Source organism: Stylophora pistillata, chromosome 5 (genome assembly GCF_964205215.1).
Source record: "Stylophora pistillata chromosome 5, jaStyPist1.2, whole genome shotgun sequence".
Classification (NCBI taxonomy): Eukaryota; Metazoa; Cnidaria; class Anthozoa; order Scleractinia; family Pocilloporidae; genus Stylophora; species Stylophora pistillata.
Window position 1 is genome coordinate 33798946 of NC_142523.1, and position 19736 is coordinate 33818681.

The 19736-nt window shown below is 38.7% G+C and overlaps 1 protein-coding gene and 1 pseudogene across 4 annotated transcripts; one reads left to right on the plus strand and one right to left on the minus strand.

Annotated features, from left to right (window-relative positions):
• Nucleotides 1-25: 25 nt before the first annotated feature.
• Nucleotides 26-10587, plus strand: LOC111340893 (fibrous sheath-interacting protein 1). 3 transcript variants are annotated; one of them, XM_088759663.1, is made up of 15 exons: nt 26-166; nt 377-443; nt 1656-1704; nt 1930-1982; nt 3026-3140; nt 3943-4079; nt 5045-5207; nt 6170-6259; nt 6413-6561; nt 6711-6809; nt 7387-7475; nt 8062-8158; nt 8679-8712; nt 9302-9417; nt 9892-10587. In XM_088759663.1, exons 1-15 carry the CDS (start codon nt 144-146, stop codon nt 10369-10371), a joined length of 1761 nt encoding a protein of 586 aa, XP_088615789.1. In that variant the 5' UTR covers nt 26-143; the 3' UTR covers nt 10372-10587. The 3 variants fall into 3 exon arrangements, with proteins under 3 accessions (XP_088615789.1, XP_088615788.1, XP_088615790.1); XM_088759662.1 differs by having other exon boundaries at nt 1656-1701; nt 1927-1982; XM_088759664.1 differs by having other exon boundaries at nt 1656-1701; nt 1927-1982; nt 6173-6259.
• A 684-nt stretch (nt 10588-11271) lies between these two features.
• On the minus strand, nt 11272-18683 carry LOC111340906 (mitochondrial S-adenosylmethionine carrier protein-like; annotated as a pseudogene). Its single transcript, XR_016001041.1, has 10 exons — nt 18442-18683; nt 17281-17437; nt 16353-16462; nt 15759-15863; nt 14548-14595; nt 14261-14305; nt 13446-13515; nt 12992-13056; nt 12278-12351; nt 11272-11551 (listed from the first exon to the last, which is right to left on the minus strand). The product of XR_016001041.1 is annotated as a mitochondrial S-adenosylmethionine carrier protein-like (transcript).
• Nucleotides 18684-19736: the final 1053 nt, after the last annotated feature.

Sequence of the window (19736 nt, forward strand, 5' to 3'; positions counted from 1 at the left end):
TAAAGAATCTTTGTTTTTAGTTTCGTAGGAGTTTTACCATTATTTGTGCATAGAAAGATGAGAAACGTCTGTTTGCTTACTATAAAGAAAAGTGTCATTCCAGTTTGGAGTTTGGGTTCTACATAAGTTGCATAGAAGTTGTCATGGAAATCGTCTCGGAAGGAAGGTAAGTTGTCATTATTTTTAAAGTTGAGACTTTCTTACGCTATAGTTACTTCTTCTGACGTGTGGTTTTCATAAACAAAAACAAAATAAGGAGTATGGTAACCGTTATTGACATTTATTTATCGTTAATTACATGACTTTTGTATGTTTAAAAAAAAAACCCTGCATGCATCTCTACTATTTGTATTATTGTTTACTTTTTCTTTCCAAGTTTGGAGTCTATCAGTAGACCTGCAAGTTGCGATGCCACAAGATCTAGAGATCAAAACTTACCTCAAGTGAGTTTCTTAATGGTAGCCACTCTACCTATATTAGATGCACACATTAAGGAAAAATGTAAATACATGTTTATTTTGTAACATTCAACAAACCGGGAGAGGGGAAGAAAGGAGGTTTCTTATAAAAAAATTTATTAAAAACTGGATCATTGGATAATGCAAATCAAGACTTTTTATTGGCTTAGCCATTATGATATATGAGCCAATATACCATAATATAATATCTGTACATTGTAATATCCGTTTCTCCTTTCAAAATAAAGTTGAGAAGACTTGTCTATTATCTCGGGGACATTTTTTAAAATAAAACAATTATTCCACTTGCGCTTGTTGGATATGAGATGATTATAGCCAAATCGGCGCTATGGGCCTCGTTGGCTATCTATCATCTCATATCCAACAGGCGCTTGTGGAATAATTGTTAATTGTACAACATTAGATGCTACTTCTGGTGAGTGAGATGCAGTTGTAAGTGGCTGGTTACTTTTAATTACATGTGCTGATTTTTTAGCCAATCCAGTCATATAAAATATTAGATACTTTTCTGACAGATAAAAGTGTAAATTGTGTGAGAGTGATAGTAAGTTGTAAGCTTGGTCATAAGATAATCATAAAGAAACATGTCAATCATCTTGTCACTGATAACAATGGGACAAAGAAAAATCACATGTTTATTGAATTCATGACCAGGATCAATATAAATTTACCTTCTTTCTCCAGATAGATTAATTTTACTCAGGATGTATTTTGTATTGTAATTTGTTTTATGCAGAGCCCCATTTAAACCAACATATGCTGAATTCGAACTGGGCATCTCTGCTAAAATATTGTTGATAAATAGATAAATAAAGACCCTTTTAATAATGCTGGCCCTAGCAGTATACAAGAGAAGTGTCATATAGCAACCAATTAAAAGAGTTCTTTGTAGTTCAGATAGAGGAGTTTGGAGTGCAAAATTAAAAGGTCTTGGGTTTGTTTCCTCACGATGGGCCACAGATATTTTTCCCAGTCCTTGTTATATCAAAACCTCTTCACCTTGTGCTACTGATGGACCACAAGCTAATGATATGAAAGAAGTATCGACCAATCATATTTTCCCAATTGAAAGTAGATTTTCATATTGAATGACACAGATAATTTTTCCAGGTGAATTTACCAATTGACTGGAATTACTATATCTCAACCATTCATTGTTTCTCTACACTGTAATAGAAACATGGTCAAATAAAAGGTTTTTTAGAGGAGCTCCCTCCAGAAGGTAAGCATGAAAGAATTTTCATGTGATTTTTAGGTAGATGTTTAATTCATTTCTCATATGCAGACTTAAAAATTATCCATTGTAATCAATTACATGTAATAGAGCTTCCGCAGTGCTCTGAGTTCTTTTCCCAGAATATGCCTGTGTCATTCACCAAACGATATCATCTTTCATCATAACACAAAATATAATTTAATTAAGGAGTTTTCAATATGTTATTTTCAGCTGTCACAAACACCCTAAATGAAGATGTTGATCATCTTGACTCTGAAGAAGACTCAGTAAGTTGCATTTTAAACATGAAGGCGCGCTATAAAAGGAACCTTAGGTCCCACTGGACCATTTGTCAATCAACCGACGTGAGATGTGGAACTCTTAGAGTCAAGGCAGCTTGAGCTACAGCTACTCCAAAGCAGTGAACAGCGGGTGCATTCCTCAAAATTGTTTTAGGTCTTCATCACAATACAAGAATTTTTGAGAAGTGTATTTCCTTTCTCCAATGGAAACTGTCTTTATTTGTGGCAGTAAATTTGAGATTGAAGTAGGTGGTTTGCACGTTACCTCATGCCATTACCTGCAGTGCTGGTGTGTTTTGGGCGCACGAGTGCACATTTTCGTATTAGGCCGCCATCTTAGATTTGGTAACAGTGGAATATTGGGGCGAGGAAATATTTGTCGAGGGAGTAGGTGTTAAGTAGAAAAATGGGCAACAGGGGAGAGGGAGGGGAAGGTATTTTTCCTTCCCCTCCCTCTCCCCCATTGCCCATTTTTCCACTTAAGACCTACTCCCTCGACAAATATTTCCTCGGCCCAATCATCCACAGTTACCAAATCTAAGATGGCGGCCTAATACGAAAATGTGCACTCGTGCACCCAAAATACGCCGGCACTGCAGGCTACTCATGCCACCATGCTGGTGGAAGTAAACAATAGATATCTCATTAGCTCCTTTTGTTTGTCTACCAGCATTTGAATTTGACCCGCACACGTCAATGGTGAGTGACAAATGAGCCTAGGTCTTCTCAGGGAAGACTGCTTTATATAGCGCACCTTCATGTTTAACTCATATAAATTCCATTAATATGAATCTAGACATCAATAACTGAAAGTCTAGACTTGGTACAGGCATTCCCTACATCTCACTAAAATCTAGTTCAGGCCATTGAAAAGTAGCCTGACCCTAATCACGGTCTTCAAGAGTACAGCCTGTGAACAGGTTCCCTAGTAAGTAATTTTTTCATGCTTAAGCTAACAATCAAGAGCATAAAAAAAAACATTAAGGCCTGTTTAAGTCTAATGAGTTATGTTCTTAAAATTCTTGCAGATCATATCTCCTGTTGAAAATGATGTTATTTTGGAAGATGTAGCAGAAAGAACTGCTACAGCAAACAGCAGTGTAGAAGAGGAAGTGGTAGTTGATCAAGAGGATGATCAATCAGGTAAGTTTGTTAAACAAGAGATCAAAAAGCTTATTCTCCCAACTGATTCTTAGGCATTTCTTTATTAGCTAGTTGGGGAAATTTGGAGTGATATCAAGAAATTATCCTCAAGTTACCAGCCTCCTAGAAGTGAAAGACAATCGCCGCAAAAACTTTTCTTGGTGCTAAGATCTGACTACAATGGAGTCTTTGTGCTCCCACAAGCCTGTGTCTTAGAAAATGATGCCGCTGAGCAACATTTTAAGTTGACTATTTTACAAACTAAGTTAAAACTTGGAATAAAGGCTGATAGTTTCGAAAAAACTGTTTGGGTCTGTGCGGTCTTTCCTTGCACTTAGGTAGTACGGAAAGCTGTAAAAATCTTGAACAAAAGCTCATCTTTCAAACCGGCAGTCTAAATCCCACAGGGATCAACGAACGCTTTTCATTCCACTAATTTATTCATGTTTTTCTTGTTGCCATGTTCCCACCAATAAAGTAGCTCCATTTTCTGCCTTTAAAAGCACACACAACCCACAATTCCTCTATTTGCTCCGACGAAGGGCTAACGCTCGAAACGTCAGCTTTTGTAATCGTTACGGTGGCCAATTTACCATTTCAACTTTGTTGATATAACCAAATTATTAAGTTAAAACTTTGTATAATTCAATTGTCACTTAACTTAAGTTAAATTGATCACTTGTGGAATTGGAGCAACTGAGTCAGATTAGGAAGGAAGAACATTGCAGTCCATTTAAACAATAGGTAACTCCATTTCTTAATATCTTTTCAATTAAATATTCATTCATTGATATAAAAATAGAGGTGAGAAATGACCGTGTAGTCAAACAGGCAGCCACCCAGGATGAAAAGGATTTTGAAGCAAATCTGGATCCAAAAGTTAGAAAAGGGCTGGAGAGGATAAGGAAACTGGATTCAATTCTTGCCGATAAACTGAAGGTTAGTCATTGACTTTTGTCATATACTGGTAAGGTAAAGTCTGTTTTTGAGCGAAGAGGCCCTTCAGGCTGGCACTTAACTCCAGTTTCTGTAGCATGAAGTGACTAGGAGTATTTCTACTTCCCCCCCCCCCCCATTCCTGGTGGGATTCTAATCCATTGCAGGGATACCCCTCCGTATCAAATTTGCCACTACCAATCTAAACACCTGGGTGAAGAGGGGCAGTGTGAGAGTAATGTGTCTTGTCTAAGAACACAACACAATGTCCCTGGCTAGAGCTTGAATCTGGACCAGTCGATCCGAAGTCAAGCGCACTAACTATTAGTCCACTGTGGCTCCCCCAACTCATGGTACTTGATTTTTTTTTTTTTTTTCTGTTATTTTCTACCTTTTCCTCTGTTTCACAATGGGCAACATGGCAATTTGGAAGGAAAATCTTGCAGTCTCAGTGCTCCGAGCTTAATTTTTTTTTCAAAAGGCACCATTTGACCTAAAATCATAAAACAATTGCCAGAAAAAAAAACATCTGTTGTGCAAAAGTACAGAGAATACAAGAAACATCTGTGATATTTTTAAAAATGTCTTCCTCACTTTTACTTCAGACAGTGAAAACTAAGTTGTAAACATTTTCCTACTTGGTAGTCATGACTATCGAACAGTCAAGTCGCCAAATTCGTGACTTGCACTGCAAGTTTAGTCACCAAAATTTCTCTAGTTGCTATAGCGACCAAAAACGTCAAAGGTGTGTCTGGGAGAAGTCACTTACAGCTTTTTGCCACATATACTGGTACCCACTCCTACCCCTGCTGGAAAGAAGTACTGCAAGAGTTTTGCAGAGAACTGCTCAGAGCTCAAACCCATGTTGAAATGTAGGGACTTTGCAACCGCTCAGCCGTGTGGAAGGTCTTGATACGAGACCACCCTTTTTTTACTTCACTTTACTAAGCTTTCCTAAACATTTGCAGAAAGAAAAAGAGGTCAAAATTCATAGAAGACAACTAGAAAAGAGGTGGAGAGAAGAACTAAACCAACTGGACCAACAACGAGAGCAAGAGGGTCATGGTAAAATTGACTTGGGTGTTGGCCATGCACTGGCTCTTGGTCCGCCAACTAATGACAACCTTTCAGGTAACAGTAATAGGGACCTTAAGCAACCACGACGGCGACGGTAACGAGGACGTGGAAAAACAAGAGATCTAATCGGCAGAACAATAGCTCAGCACGTGCATTTTGAAACTTTGTACATTTCTTAGCCGTCCTATGCAAAACAACAACGTGAAATCGCCAAAATTTGCGTCGTCTGCGAACCGAAACCGCGACGGCAAATTATTTTAATTTCCATTTGGAACTCAACGCTACTTTTAGACGTCATGCTGAAGTTGAGCTGTGGCGCCGTATGAGACAGTAAGCTCCAGCAGCCTTTTTTGAAATTCTAACTAAGAGTAGAAATTAATTTTTTAATCGAAGTCTTCCTTGACGTTGCCGTCCTGAATGCTTAAGGTCCCTATTGAATCATCCTGTAATTAAAAAAACAGAGTTAATAAATAAGAAAGATGGCAAGTTTTGAACTCGGTAACGAAATATAGAAATATGTTTTTCGTCCAGTCACGAGCGCGGGACTAAGTAAAAGTCCTGAATCACTACGAGGAACCACCACGCAGGGCAATGCCTTACCAATGTTTAAATACTACCCAGAAAGGGGTAGGTTTCCTTAAGAAACTGTGGTGCTGCGTCGGTGGGGGGGGGGGGGGGGTATAACAAGACAGTTTGGTTTTACCAACTAAGGTGATAATGTAAATTGCCAACCGTAAAGAGTTTGTAAGCTGACGTTTCGAACGTAAGCCCTTTGTCAGAGCCGATGGAGTCATTCTGCTTTGACGAAAGGCTCACACTCGAAACGTAAGCTTACAAACTCCTTACGGTGGCTAATTTTTACATTATCAACTTAGTTGAGAGAAACCTAATTATCTTTAAATACTACTAATGTGACTTGAGAATTTTTCACGTTGAAGTTTCTGATCCTAAAAAGGATAGAGGATGTGTATTACATAAGAACCTAGTTGTAATTATAACTCTGTATTTATTGAAAGCAGATGAAGAAGAGCCACCTCTTACACCACTGTTTGCCACACAACCTCTCGCTGATGAACGAAAACACAGCTCTTCTCCCTCTGAGAGAGGTAGGCCAGCATTTTTTAGTCACTAAGTGCATTTCTTCGCTCTGTGATTGGTCCAGAAAACCCACGTCACTCTCTCAACCAATCAAAAAACCCGCGTTTTCCCGTGCTTCGGGCAGTTTGCTTGAAGAGTTAGCGTATGTATTTCCTTTTCAGGTGTTACGTCAAGCTGTGATTCGTGGGCAGAACAAGACATTGACGATGTAGAAAGCAAAGGCTCCAAAAGAACGCGCAAGAGGAGAGGAAGCAAACAATCGTCCAGAACTAAAGGGAAAGAACAGAACTTTGTCAAGCGAAACATCGAGGTATAGCGTGATGTACAGGTTTCGTTTTATTTTTATATCTAAAATAGTAATTCTTCAGGCCGCCTATTTTGTATTTCCTGCAATAGGAGTTGTGAGAATTCAACACTAAGTCAGCTCTACTGAGCATGTACTGCTTAACTTTGTTTCAGTTGGCTGCCGATGCTGGGAATCTGATTCCCATGACAGAAGCGGAGAAAAAACGTTTAGATGAACTACTCTCGGATGAAACAGACCTTCTGATGGTGGAGGTTCGTATTACGCAATTTTCCGCTTAATTTCAGAAGTAATTTAGCCTTACCTAGAGTAACTTCACTGTGTTCTGTGATTGAGATAGAAAACTCTAGACTCACGCCGTTCTCTCAAGGCAATTAATCAGATACAAGATTTCAAACAACTGCGACTTGGTCGCCCACGTTTTGCCGCGCTATATAGGCAGCTTGCGCTTTTTTAAGTTTAAGTGCTCATTGGTTTTTTTTATTATTAACCTTTGTTCTGAGTTTCCGTTGTGATTACACTTTGTTTAATGGCTCTACTACGCTTTATAGTCAAACGCGCCTAAAACATGGTTCCACTTACTTTGACCTACAAGCCTCGCACTAATCAGTCAACGGATCAAATGCCACACTGCAAGCAGTCATGACTATAAGTCATTTTCCCGCGCTTCAGCCCATCAATCAGGTCACATGACTATCCCTTGAGTTCTCATTGGCTCCTTTTGTACCTCTGTTCTGATTGGTCGTTGTAATTACTCCGGTTTGGTTCGACAATACTCGGTAAAAATCTGCTCTAAAATGTTCCATTGACTTTCTGTTTTATGTCAAACAGAATGCGTACTCCGAAGGACTATCACTAACAGCAGGTGAAGGTTTTACACTGGACTGTGAGTCAAAAGCTTCACTCGCCGAAATAGACAGGTTAGAATTTCCAAACATCCTCTACCATACATAGGAAGCGGATTTATGGGTACTTTGAAGGGATGAGCAGGGAAGCCGTAGACTTTGAGCGGTCCTACATTTTCGGCGAAGTCCGTCGAGTGAAGTTAAAAAAAAAGATCAGCTGAAAAAATCCATGTTATCGCAGCGCGCGGAACTCTGGAACTATTCTTGCGCCTCATTCCCAACCCTTTAACTCCAATAAGTGACCAAGAAAGATTTTCTCCTTACTATATCAATACAATATCAAGCAGACATGAAGTGAGAATTAGGAATAAAGGAAATCAGGGGATTATCAGTTGATCCAATATCAAATTCTCCATACTAAGGTGATAAGAATTACATGGCAGACTGTAAGGAGAATTACTTAAGAGATCTGGGGATTTAAAGGGTTGGCCAACTGGAACAGACTGGAGGTTTGAATTCACGTGGGATACTCAGGTTTTCTTTACCTTAACTTACGCTCGGTACAAATAAATAACATCTTTCTCTATCCATCTTCGCTTTTACTATCTGAAAAGTTGTTAATTATTCTAGTCAGAAACTCTTTTTCCTCTTGATTCTCCAGCAAACTTCAGGAACTTGTACCACAAGAAGAAATGGACATATTAGCAAACCAAGAGACTTGGGAGCCTCACCGAGAGCTGGATCAGACATCACAAATAGTGAGATGTATTTTATTTCGGTTACGGTCTGTCCATCGTGTAAAACCTTGCTACGAAAAATTTTCAAGTTCTAAAATTCTTCGAGTACTCCTTGTCATTCTCTTCCACTTTAATCATCCCTGTGTTCTCACTACCAGAACAGTTGAATAAGCGGGAATAAATCGACAAATAAAATAATTTATTTCGAGCTCAAAACGTAACAAAACTAATATGGCCGCTGCAGGAAATAGAGAGTACCGAAGCCCGCGGTTCCCAGCGGCAAAACCACAAAGGGGCGGGAAAACGAGTGACATTTCAACAAATCCTTCTTTAATACCCTTCCCCTTGTTTGTTTATTACTATCTCATAAATGCTGCTCCATCTCAGGGCACTGATATTTTGTACGGCTTTTTCTGTTTTGTAGTTTGTTGATACCAAATTTTTCTTTAGTTAGATTATACCGAGGAAGATTTTTTCGTAAAAAAAAAAAGTGGTATTTTCTGCTCTTTGAGTACTAACTTTACTTTTTACTGACTCCCAGAATAGTTCAAGTGAAAGAGATATTGACACCATTGGTAAGTGTCTTGCGCTTGTTTATGAGACATTTTCTATGATTTTTGGAAAGTTTCGACCCGCAGGCCTCATTTTGCCATTAAATGTCTGAAAACCAAAAACTAAGGTATTCACTTCGACCAATATGAAAAAAAAAAAAAAAAAAAAAAGGTTAATATCTCGTGGCACCAGTGAATACAACCAGACCATGTTCCCATTTGAATAGAGGGGGTAAGTTTCTAAAGAAACTGTGGTTCTACGTCGGTGGGGGTAACAAGGTAATTTGGTTTTATCAACTGAGTTAATAATGTAAATTGACCACCGTAAAGGGTTAAAAAGCTGGCGTTTCGAGTATTAGCCCTTCGTCAGAGCTCTGAAGTTTAGCATTTGATTGGCTGAAAGAGGTGGCGCCAGATTTGTGGACCAATCACAGAGCGAAGAAAGCGAAACCAATCGAATCCCCCGTTGCTTTTATACTCGGTTAAAAAAAAAAACCCTTGTAGTGGTGTATTGCTTCCGCAAAACTGTTTGTTTTATTTTTTTGAGTTTTTCATACTCAAAAAAAATTGTTTTTTCTATACTTGAGTTATTTTATCAATTGTTATTATTTAGGATTAGGAGAAAGGATTCTCAGAGAAGAAAAAGAAATGAGGGACATGAAATCGAGACTGTTTGCTATCGAAGCTGAGCTTCAGACTTTGTACCGAGAGACTGGTGACGAATCTGAGGTGTGTACCAAGAGAACAGTTACTGAAAATGTTATGAGGACGTGTAATCATAGAACAATCCTTCTCCTCAGAACGCACCTCAATATACATCCGTTAACAGAATCGAAGTCTGTAATCACATTGGCCAGTCAGGAAAGAGGGAAAATGTCTCAAGTAACCATTGGGTACATTAAGTTAACGAGTGAAACCGTTTCAAAGCGCGGGAAATTATACGCGATCAGGTCTCGATTGGTTGAAGTATTGCATCTGTGTTTTTTAGACCAATTACAAACACAGGAAGCTTGCCCCAAGCGTGGGAAAACGCGGTAGACCAAGTCACGATTGGTTCAAGTTTTGTTCCTGATTGGTTTAGAAGGTGGCGCGAGTTTTTCTGACCAACCACAGAGAGCCGCGAAGTAGAACCGAACGGATGTAATCGCGAATTACTTTTGACATGTACTAGAGATGACCGAGGCTCTTATTTTCGTATTTCAGGCTGGTTTGTCGGAAGAGATCCTAGCCAGGCTTATTGATGTTGACTCACGAACAACTTCAAGAAGTACAACAGTGTCGGAAAGTGTCATGTCAGCTCTTTCCTCCGCCAGACCAGGAGAGGAAATGATCCAAGAGGAGGATGAAACCGCTGTGTTAGCCATACTTGACGACGAGAATTCCAAGGACACGAGACCGCATAGTACACAAAGTACATACAGAAGCACTTGCACACCAGATAACGAAGACCGCCGCGCTCTGAACCAACAGAGTTCACAGAGTAATGATTCTAGAAAGATTAAACGGCAGGGTAGGCTATCACAACAGAGCGGAACTCTAGAGGATGATGAAGATGCGGTGGCAGAAAGCTTGAATGATTCTCTTTTAAGCACATCGAGGAAAAAATCGAATTCGCGTGCTAGTTCACAGAACTCAAATCCGGCAAGGGACATTGATGACCGGCCGAAGAATAAAAAAACGTAAAGATTGACAACCGCTTCAAAAACTGCCTCGAGTCAGAAGTTTTTAAGTTTACAAGTTTCTACACGTACATTAAATAAATGTTATTGACACTTATGCATACGTTTGAAGGTGTGCGATTGACTTATTGTCGAGTGTGAAACAGTTTCAGCAATTACTTATTGACAACAAGTTGCTTATGTGTATATAAATCCCAAAATAAACGACAACGTAAAAATGGTGGCTGTTAGCATGAGTTATTCTGCTTATCATAGATAACAGTTATACGGGCTTCTTTATTTTATCAATTTTTTTTTTCTAGAAGTAGTAACATACTACTTTTAATTGCATTTCTGCTTGTAAAATTTGCGGTTTTAAATTCACAAAAGAGTCGCCAGCCTCAAGAATAGTTGCTTAAGAGCAATTCTTAATCGAGTGTCGAAAGTATTCCGGATTTGCTTTGGTTTTGCTTTACTTCGCTCGGTGATTGGTTCAGAAAACACACCCCACGGCTTTCAACCAATCAGAAGGGAAACAAAGGTCACGTGCGACTTAGTCAGGCACGTTTTCCCGCGCTTCAGACGATTTGCTTGTTGGGTTTTCATTGGCTTCCGTGTTTTGATTGACCTTTGTAATAACTTCTGATTCTCAATCGAGAAACGCTTAAAGTTTCTGAGTGAGGGAATTTTTTGCAAGTTCACTTAAAGCTAACGTGCATGGTTTTTATATAACATGCTTTTGTTTTTAAGGTATAAACTGGCTTTGAAGAGCATTCTGGAGAGAGAGAAACTAGTAGTTGCTAACAGCGAACTCGAAAATTTCCATATTAGAAAAATAAGAAGAATAAAAAGGCGACTATATAAAATTACCAAACGGGAATTACATCTCTAAACTTCGAAACAAAGACAGTGACGACAAATCGAAAACTTTCCATTCCCTGCATCGTTAGGGTTTTAATTAAATATGTGTGAAGTGTCGTAAGCTTTTACACTGTTTAACTGCCGTGTCCGGATCGTTAAATGTAGATATTAAAAGCTGCCTCAGTTCATTCACTTTTCAGATATCCAAAATGAGATAATTGCAAATTATCAATCAGCTTTCAAGCTTATTCAGGAGAACTTGTTTAGCTTTCTCGTAAAAGCCAAAGAACACCGCTCCTCCAAGAGAAATCCACGTCGTTCGCATTGTGACTCCTGCAAATAAGCTGTGAAAACAAAAAAAAAAGGTGTTTTAACTAACTCCTTGATCAGTGCAGGGATGGGATGCTGCACTATCACTGGTAACCCATGGTTACCCAGGGATACCCCAGACATAACCTTACGGATAAAATCTTCAAGTGCCGCTCACATTGGCTTTCATAACGAATAGTTAAGAACTACTCCTTGAGCAGGCGTTGAAAATGAAATAGTGAATAGGCAACGAGGGGTGTAGCCCTGAGTTGGCTTTAATCAATCTCGTTTCCAACAAGCGCGAATGGAATATTTGATGATTAAATTTCATTAAATTCTGAACATATGAATATTTCGAGCTTTTTTCAGCTCCACAACAGTTGGTACAGTACATTTCTATTATAAACTGATAACCGCAGTTGAGTGAACCAATCAGAACAGTAGATATGCAACTAACAATTATTAAAAATTTAATAATTGTTATCTATTCGTTATGAAAACCGAGATAAGCAGCCGTCGAAGGGTTATCCGCGTTGTTGGCCATTTACCATCTCACATTCAAGGCGCGCTCATGGAATAATTGCGAAATAACTTTCCTTAATTGCCACAGCAAATGAAAATAGTATTGTTTCCATAAAAGAAAACTTAGTAATTTTGAGATTTTTTGCGCTTTGGTAAGCTAAAATTAAAAAAAAAAAAACAGAATTTTAGATGAGATTATGGATGATGGCTTTAATCAAGTACCTTCGCGTGAGTCTTACCCTGATAAACCTTCTTGCGATTTGATTAATATGATCACTTGGGTCACACTTGCTTGAGTGTACAAGGAATTTTTCTGTTAGAGAAGAAAAAAGAAGTACATTACGGTCTAAGTAGACTTAAGGTTTTTTCTCTAAGAATTTGGAAAGATTGACACAGCAAATACGAAGGAAAGCCAGATATTTGCCTCAGTGGAGTACCCCATTTGCGCAATTTTTTTAATTATCCAAGGAGAATTTAGGCTCACTCAGCAACGTTCGTTTATACTATTTCTGCAAAGAACTGTACGCAAGACAAAAAAGCTCCCAGAGTTTGCCGAAAGTCTGTAATGACCCCTTTGTCCACTTTGCACCGTTTCCCATTTTTTTCCGAGTGCCATAAAACCAAAATCAAAGTAATCAAAACAACCAATCAGACAAAGGAAAAAAATATCAAGGAGCCAATTAGATATCAAAGTACAACACAAGGAAACTGTCCAAAGCGCGGGAAAACGTGAGACACCAAAACGCGGTTGGTTTTAGTTTTGAATCTGATTGGTTGAGAAGGTGGCGGGAATTCCTTGACCAGTCACAGAGCATAGTGAAGTAAACCCTTTGAAACTGACTTACAACCGCGCATTACTTTTGACAATCGCGCATTACTTTTGACAATCGAGCCTCTCTTTGGTTATTTCTACAGAGGCAGTGCTAAGCGAGGAATTTTAAATTTTCTTATACCGGTGCAAGCATGACTCTTGTTTTAGCGACATCTAAGGGCGTCGTAACGGCAGCTGCTAATCCACCTGAAAATACAAATAGAGAAAATGATTAGTAGTTAGGGGACTAAAGAGGGCGATTGTAAAACGCAAATTGAGTGACACAAACAAAGCAGTTACTTATAAGAACTGAATATAATTGTATGAAACCGGTAAAAAATTCCAGGAAAAGATGAGTGAGGCTGAACCGTGATAGTAAACGGCGCAGAAACGGCGCGATAGTAGCGGAGGAAGTCTGGGTATGATGGCGACCGGGCCCAAAAGTCCCAGACCTCCTTCGTTTTCTTTTTGTCCCGGTTATCGTGTCAGTCCTTTTTGCTCCGTTTTACCAACTGAATGCCTGGAGCATGCTTTTTAAACCTCAGAAATCAGAACTAGCTCGAGCAGCCACGTAAACAGTGATTAGTTTTACTAACCTGAAATTGCACCACAGATACTTGATTGCCACGCCCACACCGGATGGCCTTGTTCCCATTGCCAAACACTCTGACATGAAAATAAAACAAACAGAAAAAAAACTGATAGGTGTTCGTCATGCAAAAATCCCCAGAGTGTTTTTCATTACCACTTCCACGATGAGTTAAAAATTAAGACTTAGATGAAGTTGACAATTCTCCTCAATGTCTGCCACATATTTCTCTTAATTTTAGCCCAACCTCATTCCCAGGCCCTTTCCCCTTTTGCCCCACCCCCAGCTGAAGAAAAAGGCCCTGGGAACGAGGTTGAATTTTAGCCCAGTTTTCAGACAAACCCTCACCCCCACATTAGACTTGCTTACCTTGCAACAACAGGCAGGGGCATAGCCAGGATTTTTCAGAAGGGGGATTGCAACATATCAAACAGAGGCTACTCACCAAATTGTCATGACAATCTCCAAACTGTGTTTTACCTAATGACTAAATAGGCTTACAAGGGGGGGTATGAGAACCCCAGGACCCCCCCCCCCGCTATGCCTTAACAGGATTGCATGTTACTTTTCAACACTTTTGCAGAATGTTTTGGTAGTGACATGTTGTGTGTAACTGCAAGTAAAGCAAGGTCATGGGGGAAGGGGGTTGGTAAGGAAGTAATTTTGCTGCAAAAAAACTTCTTTGTTCTCTGGATTGAAGTCTCCACTGCCCCCCCTCCTTTAGAAAAATTTGGTAAATCTGCCCCTGTGATGTTTTGGTAAAGTTACATTGTATTATTCAGTTTGTTGTCTATGTTTATGTCCAGTTGTCGAGAATCTCACCTTGAACAGTTCCCACAGTGGATACTGAATCAGTGCAAATGGTATCTGTAGAAAATAATTACCAGTAAATAAATTGTTGGTTTTGATAAAACCTTCATTTTTTCATCGTCACATACAATAATAATATACCAACGGTGAAAATTATCAGACTACACCTTCAGGTGAAAATTATCCAGATCTAAATCTGACTTCATTTGCAGAATCAAGAAAGAAGAATCTAGTTCCAAAGGATCCAAGTCCTTGGTATTAATTACCGGTAACGGAAACTGGATTATATAACACAATACCTCTCTCATTAGTGTATTCCAGTAACCTCTGTACAAACCACGCACTCCCTTTAAAACATCATATTAACGTAAGCTTCACTGACCATTTAAAGATATCAATTTTCTCTCTTTTTTCTTATAGTCCACAATCATTGTTCTTTTTGAAGTCATTATTATCAACATGGTTCTTGTGGACAAGATCATCATAGTCATCATTGTTTTCATTTTCATCATGATAAATACTGTTCTTACATTGACTTTCACTCCAAAGATCTTGTAAGTAATTTTCCTTACTGTCCACCATACAATTCTGATAACGTTAATTTTGAGAATTTGGTGTTGGATCAACTAATAATCTCCTAACTGATATTTTTTCTTTAGTCTCCTTACATGTCTGCTTGTTATTGTATTGATATTGTAAGGAGAAATTCTGTCTTGATCACTCATGGGGGTTAAAGTGTTAACAAATGGATATTAAATATACTCAATTATTATATGGCTGTGTCTGACAAGGACTGGGAACTACCGAATTCATGAATTTGATTGGCTGAAATCAATATTGAGAGCGGTCTAGAGTTTCCCATCTGGACCGGCATCTAGACCGGTCTAGAAAAAAAAGGTACAAAGACTATAAAAAATTGGCATATAAGACACAGCCACGTAATAAACATCTTATTATCCGTGTGGGAGGTCTGTATGGGAGAATCTTGACCTTGGTCACTGGTACAGACCTCACTGCGTTCGGTCTGTACTGGCGACCTCGGTCAAGATTTTCCCATACAGACCTCCCGCTCGGTTAATAAGAACTAATTATTACACGACTCAGGTAGTCAGAGGGCCAATAACTAAAATCTCAACCAATCAAAATGCTCTATTGCCAGTCCAATGTTCTCTAAGTATTGGACCGGGCATTGTCCTGAATGGTCCCGAATGCTGCCACACTTGTGTCCCTTTGAACTTCAGTCGTATAATAAATCTCTTATTAACCAAGCTTGCTCAGGACCGTACTGAAAGAATATCAGCCCTCAGTCTTTTTTTGTACGGACCTCGCTGCGCTCAGTCCGTACTGTCAAGACCTCGGGCCGATATTCTCCCAGTACGGCCCTCGTGCTTGGTTAATAAGATATATTTATTGACCCAAAAAAAAAAAAAAGTTCTATGAAGTTCAACATGATTTGAAGTTACTAAGTGTACAATGTGGCAAATACTTTCCAAAGAGAAGTAGTGGTTACCTCTTGTACAAGGGTGTACTTTAGAGCTTGAACACTGTTCATGTGGATTTAAGCTTGAGCTCGCTGCTTTACAACCTCAAATGGATTTCTCACAAAAAGTGATACCTGTCATATAAATAGAATTATTATGTAAATGTAAAAAGAACATACTGTATTGAATGCAAGTTTTGAAATAGCTGTGGCACTTCCACAGGTTGGATGTTTGTTCAGGTTTTTATGTCAAAAAAAAAAAATTATTCCATAGAAAGTCTGCATGGATGATTTTTTTAATTCACAAGTTGCATTGCATAAAAAAAAAAAAAACCAAAAGAGTGAGTACAGAGAAAAAGTAAGTTTTTTAAATGCGTTACAACTCATGAATAAAAATCATTCAAGCCCTTTCCATGGTATGATTTTTTTATTTCATACATACTGAGATTTTTTTCTTACTGACCAACACATTTCAAAGATTAGAAGTGAGTAACTGTGAAAATACATCATTCATTCAATCAGAGACAAAAACAATAGTACTTCACATTGTAAATCTCATTATTTATGAAATAAAAATACAAACTTGGGTGGATCTTAAGATTTAAAAGATTAAAAGTTACTTACAACTTCACCAAGAGTTGCAGCAAACATGTGTACAAATGGAAACATTTTTGATGAAGTCCTTGGTTTGAGAACATTCTTGGTCAGTTCGTATGTACAAAAGAATGTAGCAGCTGAAAGAGATGAATATCAAATCCAAATTTAGTAAAAGATTTATTTTTCTCCATTCATTCACTCCCAAGATCTCATTGTTTATTCTCCTAACTTTCTGTCCTACAACTCTTATGATGTCAGTCTGGAGAATTTGGTGTTGGATCAACTAATAATCCTGAATTGATTTTTTTCTTTATTCTCATTACTTGTCTGCTTCATATTGTATTGATATTGTATGGAGAAATTCTGTCTTGATCAGTCATAGGAAGTGAAGGGTTAACCCTTAAACCTCTAAGAGTAAACAGCTTCTAACCTCTCATTTCCGTACAACCCTTGGTTCAAATACTAAGGTCATGAGAAAACTGAGACAATGATCACCAATTTCAGAAGCTCCTGATTATCAATCAAATTCTCCTTTTCATTACCACAGGAAACGTAGAGGGCTTCATGTGGAGAGTACGAATACTGAATTAAGGTAGGTAAAGCCCACTCAGGAGCCATGTGGCTCATCGCGCCGGCGCTTAACTCCAGTTTCCATAGCATGAAGCGACTGGGAGTATTTCTACCCCCCCTGGATGGGATGCTAGGCTATCGCAGGGTTACCCCTCTGCATTAAATTCGCCAGTACCCATTTAATACACCTGGGTGAAGAGAGGCACTGTGAGAGTAAAGTGTCTTGCCTAAGAACACAACACGATGTCCCTGGCCGGGGCTCAAACCCGGACCACTTGATCCGGAGTTGAATGCACCAACCATGAGGCCACCACGCCTCCACTGATATTAAGGTGTGGAGGGTTAAAAGTGAATGGCTCAGGAAAAAGAGTCATGGTTGCTTCACCTGCTGGAGCAGAACCACTCGCGGCTGAAGCAATTCCTGAATATATTCCTCTGAAGCCACCAGCTTTGACGAAACCTTCTGCTGATTGCAGTCTTGTCTTCACAGTGTCAAGTGGAAACAAAATCAGATCTACTGCAGTTCCAGCCACCCCTCCTGCCTAGAAAATTACACGAGGAGACATTATTACATTCCAGTTCTCTTTACACAATCTTAGATATGCCATAGGTAGTAAAGTTCTTACCCTAAAACCTTACACTGATGTTGTAATTTAAATGCATTTTTGCAGCCTGAACAATAATCTTTTATTATGTTCTGGCTCTTCTGTTATGAGAATTTGGTATGACATGAATGTAACAACGTTTACCTGATAAGTTTTAGTATTCTCATTACCTGTACACTGGATCATGTATGGATATTTTGGGAAGAAAATACATGTTAATCACTTCTGGAAGTTTGAGGGTTAACATACAATTCTCTAGTATCTATTGATTGATTCCTTTATTGATTGATTCCTTTATTGATTCCTTTATTCTAATATACATATAATATATATAACTAACTGCAGACAAATCTGTTTCGGCCTTCTGGGCCTCATCAGTGCAGTGCTGATGCTAGGATGGGGGAATATATATATTAGAATATATTATATATATAGAAGTAGAAGCTTGTAAGGGGTCCCACAAACAATGCTGATCAGTCTCAAACACGCTGCCTGGAGGATCACTGAAGCAATCATCGGCTCTTGAAATAACGTAAATAAAAGCAGAAATGTAATGGTCAAGAGGCCAACTCCAATGTAGCTTTGTTGGTTTATTAGCTCGACGTTTCGACCGTCTCGGTCTTCCTCAGGAGCAGACTAATTACATGAGCAATATTCAAATTTAAAATTCGTGTCAATAGTAAACATATCATGACGTAATAATATAAAAATAGAATAGATAACAGCGAAACGTGTTATGGTGACTAAAATAGATAAGTTAAAGTAGTTATAATTCATGTAGTGAGCCTCACTTTTAAATTTATCATTTAATAAAACAATTATTCCACTCGCGCTTGTTGGATATGAGATGATTATAGCCAACGAGGCGAGTAGCGCTGAGTTGGCAATCTATCATCTCATATCCAACGCGCGCTCGTGGAATAATTGTTAAATATCCTTACCAGAAGGGAAACGTGAAACGGAACTGGCCTCTCCTGTTTTGTCATCTCGTTTGTTTGTTGATCAAACTGATAAATAGTCTTGTCATCGTCCACTTCTCGTAGCTTTACTATAATGTATGCAAAGTAGAGACACCGTTTTGTCATTGAAGACTTACGGTTTTAATAACCTGATTCCTACATATACAAATTTAAGAGTGATGTAAAAAAATTAATAAATAAGCTATATAAACAGGTTAACACCAAAGACAAACCCGAAACTATTTAAACTTATATTATGGTGATTCCTTGCCTGCATCGCAGACAGTTTATACCGGGGATTGTGTGACACGTCGGGCTTCAACGCAGGCTCCAAGTTCGCGGCATGTCGACTTTATCAGGAGAGTTCTTTACATGAAGTATTTTAATCGCACGGAGTATCTCAGTTACGGTATATAACAGGTATAAAATCACAAAACTACCACCAGTTGGAATTTGAAGTTAAAGTTGTGTTATGTTTGTAAGACCGCTAGATCAAATACGCAAAAATATCCAAATAGTCATCGATTTGTGACTGATCGTCAGAAAACGTCACGGTTTTTTCTTTGGTATTATTGCGCGGTTGAATATATTGAAAGAGACTAGATCACAGTCAAAAAATAACTGGTCACTCTTCTGTATTTCTACAGAAACAAAACAATATTCATTTAGAAAAGGATTCATCATTAGTGATTTACCTCAGCAAGAAGAAATTTGGAAAACACATTTTACTGCACTCACCATGTGTCCCAAGCTCACGTCCACTGGAAAAGCGAAGGATTATTTCATGAAAGCGTCACGCGTTGTGTGACGCGGTGTTCAGTTACGCAAGTTGAATACGTTATAAGGAATAGTATGGGGAACAGAATATGGCCCATTTAAAACACTAAAGATTCCGAAATATGAGCATGTTACATGTAAGATTATTAATATTTACTTTATCTATGTATGTCCTTTGTGGTTTTTGGCGATTTCTGCTGTTTTGGGCTTGCTTTACCATCCCAGTTTTCCTGTAATCAGACGAAAAAAACCACAATAAACACACAAAGAGTGAGTAAGTCTTATCAATCTTACATGCAAAATGTTCATATTTCGGAATATTCAGTGTCTTACATGTAAATGGACCATATTTCGTTCCTTATGACGCATTCAAATTCTCAATGGTTGCTTGCGTAACTTAACACCGCATCACACAACGCGTGACGCTTTCATGAAACAATCCCTAGCTTTTCCTCGAGACGTGAGCTTGCGCTACCTGTGCAGTTATTGCCACTTTGGAA

Bases quoted from the DNA above. Each gene is read 5' to 3' on its own strand.
- LOC111340893 (XM_088759663.1), top strand. From the start codon at position 144: ATGGAAATCGTCTCGGAAGGAAG. The intron at 6,260-6,412 runs GTAGGCCAGCAT...TTTCCTTTTCAG, and splicing joins CTCTTCTCCCTCTGAGAGAG to GTGTTACGTCAAGCTGTGAT. The intron at 8,713-9,301 runs GTAAGTGTCTTG...GTTATTATTTAG, and splicing joins AAGAGATATTGACACCATTG to GATTAGGAGAAAGGATTCTC.